Raw genomic sequence first — 8,743 nt, 5'->3', positions numbered from 1 at the left:
TTAGCGCGTTTTGTACATAGTACATATTAGTATGAAGTCATTACAACTTACATATATCAAATATCAAATAACTTATTTACATATTCTACAAAGATGGCAGTTTCAAGCATAACCTTTGCAGTGGTGAAAGCTTTCAGGAGCATGAAATCAGAGAGACGGTCACTACATTGCATAGGGCTATAAAAATTACCTTTAGTGTGATTTCAGCCTTCAGAAAATTGGCACTGCGTGTATCGTTCTGTCTTTTCTTGTGCGTAAGACTTTCTTCCTTATAATTGCTGCAGTAATTTGTAATCTTATTTCCTGGTTCAAACGCAAGAATCGAAAACAAACTGCTCATGTGCTTTGCTTGTATGACGCAAAACATTATTAAGATTTGTCATTGTTGCCAACATTTTGTTGTGCCCGGTTCTTGCAAGTTTGGACGTTCTTAATTTGCAGAATGGAAATCCAGAATTCGAATAAATTATTAAATTATCATGTAGAATTCTTGTATATGCTTGGATCGAGGATGTGCTAGAGGGCTTTACTGTTTAATTCTTGTTATTTCTTCGAAAGCATTGTCATTTAAATTTCACCTAGAAATAAAACTTATATGTTGATTAAAATTATACGTCTGGACTGATGTTTATATGAAATAGACTTCCTTGAAATATGTAAGTTACCAATGAGCTAAGGATGCAATTGACTTTGATTGTTAAATCTTCTGCAGACTCGTTTAATCGTCTGTACTTGTGGCATTTACTCGCACCTGGATATTTTCTTTTTGCTGTAGCGACATGCTGGATGCTCCCTTTTCATGACCAGCGTCTTCGTTCATGTTTTTCTCCCAATTTTCATTTACGATACCATCCTCTGCCTGTACTGGTGGCATCGCTGTGAAGTTATTTTGACTTGGGGAAGCTTCAGTTAATTCAGTTGAGCCCAGGGTGGATGGACCGTCTAGCAGTTGCGCGGGTAAAGAGGTAGTTGTGTTTGGCACCTCTGATGCTGAATCAGAAGATAATCTTTCTTGCTCTGGTACCGTTTTATTCGTGGGCCTTAATAAAGTTTCTTCTGTCTGCCTGTGTAATTTATGATGATGCTGGTGACGTATTTTATGGGGGTGCTCTAATACAGTCCAAGTTTCATTGCTATGTTTTAAAGCTTGGTCTTGAGGCCCGTTTTCTATGCTCCCAGTACTTGCATTCACTGTTTTGTACGAGTCGATATGTACCGAGGTACCATTTGATGATTCATTTTTCGGTTTATCTGGGTCACCATCTTCATCGATGTCTTCTTCGTTTTTGAGTCTTTCCCACAACCTCAAAGGAGGCTTATTCTTGCGGAAGCTGTCATCAATATGAAAGTCCATCTGGAATTTTTCGATGGTTTTGTGGGCCTCTTGTAGAATTTTTCTCAGCTTCTTTATTCCCTCGTCGTCATCATCGTAAAATTTCTCGTTCGTTGCCCCCTTTCCTGACACTGGCGTTGTCTGGCCATCTTTCGAAAATAGAAGGTTCATTCCTCCGCAGGTACTCACTGCTCCTTGAGACTCGTAAGTACCATCGTTTTGTCTGCTCTCAGAGCCCCTGAGCTCTCCTCTTCTCCTCTTGAGCACGGTACCTCTTTTATCCGTTTCATTACCGTCCAGTTCTCCATTTTCGGTTGGTCATCATAGAGAGTTGCCATTACTGAGGAAGCGTTTGTCAATCCGTCACTTTTTGAATTGGCGTAATTTAGATTCACGCTATAAGAACCTGTGACACTCCTCTCTGTTGTCGTTTTGATGCTTACATCGTTTATAGTCTTGATTTCCTGAAGTGAGGAGCCCTCGCTCCGTGTGGTTTTGCTGTGGTGACTGAAATCGATCTCCTCCGGCTGTCCGTCTCCAAAGATGTCGGCGATCCTGTTATTCTGCTCTTCTAGGACGTCGTACTTCTCAGTCAGTTTCCAGCTGTCCTCTGGCAGTTGCTTCTCCCCCTCCTCCTCCTCCTCCTCCTCCGCCGTCACCGGAACCAGTTGGTCTCCTCCTCCTCTGCTGGAAGTCTCACTGCCACTGCTGGTGTTGTTGACGAAGACGATGGTGTTACCGGTGATGTTGTCTTTCTTGCTAAGGTTGATGCTATCCCTAAGACTACTGTGTTTGCTATTTACAGATTTGACTACCGTCTTTTCCAACTGAGGTTTTTGGGGACTAGAATGTGACGTAGATGAGGCTGGCCCAGTGCTATAAACAGTCTCGTCTAACTGGTACGTTACCTGTGAAAAGGACTGTATAATTAGCTTCGTATCCGTTATTTGCTGTGACTAGATTATTCATTCATATTTCAGCTTACATTTATCATTGTTTTAACTAATGCAGTTCAAATTTATTTCACGGAATATACTCTATGCGATAGTTATATCATGCTGAGTTACAAAAATTTTAAATACCATTTTTAATTACAATATACTTTTGTTTATTCTACTTCAAGCTCTACAAGTTGGTTATTGAGCCAGTCTTAAAGCCTCTTACAGAAGTTTACACTGCTGAAATTTTATCAAAAAATTTATGTTTTTCTATTTATATTGTAGCATAAAAAGTTAATTTATTACAATTTATATTTAATATAAGGTGAAACTTTTTATCTCAGGTTTGAATGTTCTTTTTTTTTATTTTAAGCTTTTTTGATAAATTTTGTTATATATCAGCAGGCAAGATAAATATACATTTAAATCAATTGTTGTATTTGGTAAGCTGATGCAAAACCTTGTTGAAAACAGATCATAGCATCATTGTCAATTTATATGCAGATTTTTAATGAATTTATTACTTGAGTTACGTTTGCACAAGACATATCTCTCCTTTCATGCGTCCAAACATGCAATAGTCAAGGGTATTATCGATAGGACAATCTCACAAATATGGAAAATAGACATGCATCCGGTCACAAGTATGTCCCCATGCCAGACCTATTTTAGCACTGAAAAACTGGAGAATGAACAGAATCTTGCTGAATTGCTGTTGCGGTTTCTAATTTCCATATCATCAGATGCTTGACAAAGTATTTCAGTACAAATTACATGTCTTGGAACGAGAAATTTACGGAGTACGCGTAAGTTAAATTACCATTCATGTTATGAAACCAGTAATATAGTTTTGGGTCTTGAGTTGTACTTTGCCCAACCCCTAGAGGATGGTCAATAGAAATATTTCTCTGATCAAAGGAGCTTTTCAGTAAGAGCTGGTCCAGTCTAAATTGTGTAATCTGAGCAGCAAATTGATTTGTCTTTGCACTAATAATTCATGGAAAATTGACACATGAAATAGAAATCACTAGTCAAAACCGCAAGAAGTTCCACATTCATATTAGGTTTGTCGTGTATTTGCTACACTTTCCACAGTACAGTATTTACAGATAGGTATGTACAGTATAATATATAATAATGACTTTGATTAGTACCATCAGCTGGATCCTTCACAGCCATATTAGGAAAAACTATCTCCAGATGGATTCCCTTGTCATCCCAGAAAACCATCGTGATTCTAAAAAAAAAAAATAAAGGAAGAGAATGAATAAGTTCAATAATATGGTTTGGATCTTTGTGTCTTTTGCGTATATATATATATATATATATATATATATATATATATATATATATATATATATATATATATATATATATATATATACTATATATATATATATATATATATATATATATATATATATATATATATACTATATACAGTATATATATAATCTATAATATATATATATACATATTAATATATTATATATATATATATATATATATATACATATATATATATACTATATATATAATTTATATACAGTATATATGAGTAATCTATACATATATATATATTAATATAGAGAGAGAGAGAGAGTATAGAGAGAGAGTATATATATATATATATATATATATTTATATATATTTAAGAGTATTGTATGTGTATACGTATGTGTATGCTTATGCATTTGTATATGTAAATATTGATAATTACTCTTTATATACACAGGTCACAAAGTTAATGTAAATCCAACAATATATTGTTTTTGTTGTTCTTAAGATAAACAAAATCTGTCATAGAATATATTAATTCACACAAAACATTTCGATGCAGCGTAGGTTGTTGCTCTTCCAAGGATACTGTATGGAGAGTAGCAGAATATAAAGCAATTGATTCCTTCATTTCTTTTTAGCTTACTATTATTTTTAAGAATGATTTTAAAGGTCTTTATTGGTAGTTTTGTTTTTATAGGAATTGTCTATGAAATTACCATTTTTGGATTTTCATTAAATTATTTTTAATTTACCATGGAGTTAATTGCCTTTATATTCTGTTAAAAATAAAATAAAACAGTAAAATAAAAAAGTTAATATCCTTTTCTAGTTGTGTGATTCATACTCTCGAGGAACAAGTAATACAGGAACTTTAAAAGGAACTGTTGGTCGCCTAGACATTAGATTAGAACAGGAAACTGATGAGGTACCGAAAGATATAGTTTCATTCACTTGTTCAATAGCTGCACCCGTTGAGGAATCGTTGAATTTATACATAACCATGCACCAACTACCTCGTTTGAACTTGAATAAATAGTTTGATAAACCTCTGAACTATCCTTCCCAAATGCTTTTCCTTCATTACTGCCCAAACCAACTCCATTTTTTCCACTTTACAGTTATCCATATGTATACGCCATACCTGATGCGGCTCATTCCTTATTGGTTAGCTCAACTATCACTATTTTGGCTTTAATTGGTTGTTGTTTTCTTATATATATATATATATATATATATATATATATATATATATATATATATATATATATATATATATATATATATATATATATATATATATATATATTCGTATCAGTGGACTTAATTGGATTTTGAAAATATGAATCCGTTAGTGAATTCCTTTCTTTTAGAATTGTATATTACACGCCTTATTCTTCCTCCGCCAAACTCCTGTGTGAGGTATTGTAATATTCACTTTCATTGTGAGAAGATGTTCACGTGTTTGTGTTTCATTTTAAAATCTGTGAAACCTCCTTGTAAAATAAGTTCACTCTGTAACGTAATTTATTATCTTTCCGTTAGTTTGAGAATCCTAGTTTAAACAGTAATTTTGTTTGCTAATTGTACATATACATACAAGTGTATGATACATACATACATATATATATATGTGTGTGTGTATATATATATATATATGCTCATATATATATATATATATATATATATATATATATATATATATATATATATATATATATATATATATACATATATAATATTACACATATGTTTCTTGGAAAGGCCAACAGTTATATAGCTTGCAAATTGGTTGTGTTTTTATGTTCTCTGGCATGTCAACAACAAAAATAAGTGATGTTATTATATGCAAATTTTGTAATTATCCCAATGTTTATGATTAGCATAAATTGTGACATTGAATTGCAGCCATGCTTAACTTGTAATTTGAATTTTAAAGCTTAGGGCTGTTATTAAACCACTTTTTCATGATGTAGAACGGCGTATTGACCTATTTCGCAACTGAAAGAAAGAGTTTCTTTAACTATTAAGACTATTCTCAGTTCATTTTCTGTGTATATTAAAGGGTATGTTCATTGAGGTGTATACTGAAAATATGTCTATAAATGCCTAGATGTGTACGCGCTTGTATGTTTGTGCATACATGACTATGTGTACAATTAAACCTTTTCATTATGTATTCAGTTTTGTATATTGATGCAGTTATGCAAAGTATTAAATTTATTTTCAATTTTACCCCTGCACGTATGCCAACATTTACACACTTCTTGCTCCCCGTGCCTGTCTTAGGTAAATGTTAGTTGTTACTGAATTTCAGTTTGATTTAAACAATTCTTTCTTAACCCATTCGCTAGGTATGCTACCTCGATTCATTAAATCAAAAGAGGTCTTGAATCATATATGTGATATATAACCGCTAGATCCGACCTTAGTCAATCTCAGTATTCCTGGAATCGAATGAAATTTCCCCATTTATATCCTTTGGACTTTTCTGCCAAAGGGTTACGTGTTCCTCGAGGCGACAAGTTTTGTTATAGATTTGTAAATATCCTCTCTAAATGTTTTCTCTAAACGTGAGTGTTTGGGCATGGCGTGCATGGGTACACTTCAAACACACATTGGGTGGTGGGTGGGCAGCGTGGGCAGGAGACGATTGGTACACCAGGGATCCGTCTGGAAGCCTCGACACCAGGTAACCGTCTGTGTCCTCCTGCACCGTCACTGCAACACACAGACAGACACATCCCGCTATTGCTTAAGTGACAGACAGGCCCCCAAAATCTCTATTCAATCTGCTCTATTTGCTAGAAGGGAAGGGGGATGAAAAAACAAAAAAGTTCTACGTCCAAGGAGAGAGAAAATGTACCTTTGTTTTTCTTAGTATTATCATTATTTTTGTTAGAGTTGTACGACCTGCCCTTCCTTTAAACCGAACTTTGTGTCGTGCATTGCAGTTCCCTTTTGAAAATATTTACTGGTAATAGATTTATACCATTCGAACTCGGTTAAAAGAGAAATTTCAATTTTATACCGCAAACTGCGTCGAAGTTGCCATAGTTTGAGTTTCCTGCACATCAGTGAAACGAAAATATAAAACTATAAAAAGACTTAGAAATGTATCGTTGTCAAACTTCGTACTTTCCATATTTTGTAATACTAACTTTCTAGGTGGCAGTCCAATTAACCTATATTATTCTACTGTACAGTGGAAGAACGTGCTCTGAAAGCCCTGGGTTCATTTACGTTTACGTAAAGGTCATTGGATTCACTTCTCATATGAATAACTCATCTGTACATTAGTTACCCTGGCAAAGAAATTATTTATATTATGTAGTACCCTTATTTATTTGTTATTTTATATATACATATCTCACAATCCAGTTATGAAAGCGTTGTTGACTTAGCGGTACCGACACCTGAGTTGAGATCAGTGATAATGAGAATTAAGGAGAACATTAATCGAATGAGCTTTTTGTACGGGTAAAATTAAAGATTAAATTAATTATGGAAGCTATTTTGGAAACAGGTATACCGTGCTCCTTATCGATTTTACGTTTTTTTTTATTATAGATGGAAATTTATTTCTATGAGGTCAAAAGAAGTATATGCAAACTGATCTTTTTGCAGATAACAGTTCGTTAGCTATCAAGTATGCTTATTCATTATAAGACCCAAAAATTAAAGTGCTAAAACTTATTACTCCATAATTATGGCAGGGCATTACCTTGATCATCGTTCGCTTATGTTTATTTATATTTTACTTATGAGGCTGTAGGGAGGACTCATCTGGAATAAGTGAAGTAGTGGGTAAGCATAGATATTAAGGAATGCGTGTTGAGAGAAGCGCTGGAAGATTAAGTTGGGAGTCAATGAATTTGTATGGGGTAAAAACGAATCAAAAATCTTTCAAAAGATATCGAGAGAAAGGAAATCAAAACTTCTGTCCTCTTCACAAGCTGATGCTGAAATAGGAATCACTGAAATGAAATACCTTACTTGTTATAGTTGTGACATAACAGTTAAATAAACAAAATAAATCAAGAAAACCATAGTCCCATAAATCAATACCATTAAATACAAGAATCAAAAGAGGCCAGTGGCGTGGAAATTGCGATGATCATTGATGGTTACGTTAAATGGCTCAAGTATCCTCACGTGTTGTGTACTGGAGATCCTCATTCAGGAACCTGTGGAGATCTTCGTCTCGCCTTCGCAACTCCGAAGACATGAGCATTGCCCAGTCGGTAATGGCAGAACACTGGTTGTCCAAGGCGTCTTGTCTCTTCCGGACAAATCGCTGGAAATCCATCCTCTGCTCCTCCAACACCTTCAGAAAGGGAAGGCCGTATAGTTTGCATGTAAGAGTAGACGTTCAGTGAAACGTCCTCTCAAATTCTTGCCTCTTGCAATTATTGTTAAGCTTAAAACTCTTGACCTACAGTTGGCTTTTAGAAGCTGCTGGTACATATCCTCGGACCATATCTTTGTAACCTTCAAACAGTCACTGTTAGCTTTAGTGATAATGGCTTCAGATATATATATGTTCAGGTCCAAAAGAACAAACGATAGTTATAACGTTGATTGAATTTCACTTAGATGTAGGGAAATTTTATGCAGCAAAAGCAAAATAATATCGAGATTAGAATTAAGTCTAATTTGAGTGCAGTAGACTAAAGCGAGCTTGAAGGAAATTTTGATTGATGGGACTACAAAACTGATTTTATGGAAAATTTCTTTCAATTTTTATCGCGCATTCTCACTGCCCAACGGAGAATACAAAACAACGAACCCATCTATACCTTGATTAATGTTGTTGGCAGTTTGTTCACTTACCTGTTCATGGGTTTCAGCAGCGCTGCGCAGATCAGAGAGTAAGTTCTGGGCATGGTGGGTATGACTGCGCAGGCTGTTCGTGAGCCTGTCGGACTCCTCTCTTAGCTCGGCTTCCTGGTTATGGTAGAGCTCATTCCAGGCGGCTACGGCCGAACCTACGTACACCCGCGTGTCCAGCTCTGCTTCTTCTATCTGACTGACTGAGGCATGGTTGGACACTAGTGCCTGGAAGACAGTATATTTTTTCTACAGGCCCGCCCTTGCAGAAATTGTGCCAGTGAAGTGGTGTTAATATTGTACTCAAGTTGCATTGCTGCGCAGCTCTCTCAGTCCAGAAATATTCATTTGCATATTTTATTCA

General features: G+C 35.0%; 1 protein-coding gene across 1 annotated transcript in view; it reads right to left on the bottom strand.

Moving 5' to 3' along the window:
* Window positions 1-243: 243 nt before the first annotated feature.
* The window catches only part of LOC136833142 (serine-rich adhesin for platelets-like), a 356,146-nt gene continuing 347,646 nt past the window's right edge, over window positions 244-8,743 (bottom strand). Inside the window, 5 exon segments of the mRNA XM_067094839.1 lie at window positions 244-1,633; window positions 1,636-2,241; window positions 6,167-6,270; window positions 7,705-7,876; window positions 8,383-8,607. Of these exon segments, the coding sequence (XP_066950940.1) occupies window positions 719-1,633; window positions 1,636-2,241; window positions 6,167-6,270; window positions 7,705-7,876; window positions 8,383-8,607 (2,022 nt within the window). The 3' untranslated portion in view covers window positions 244-718.

This window comes from Macrobrachium rosenbergii, chromosome 51 (genome assembly GCF_040412425.1).
Source record: "Macrobrachium rosenbergii isolate ZJJX-2024 chromosome 51, ASM4041242v1, whole genome shotgun sequence".
NCBI classification, from domain to species: Eukaryota; Metazoa; Arthropoda; class Malacostraca; order Decapoda; family Palaemonidae; genus Macrobrachium; species Macrobrachium rosenbergii.
This window is presented reverse-complemented; position numbering and strand designations above follow the sequence as displayed.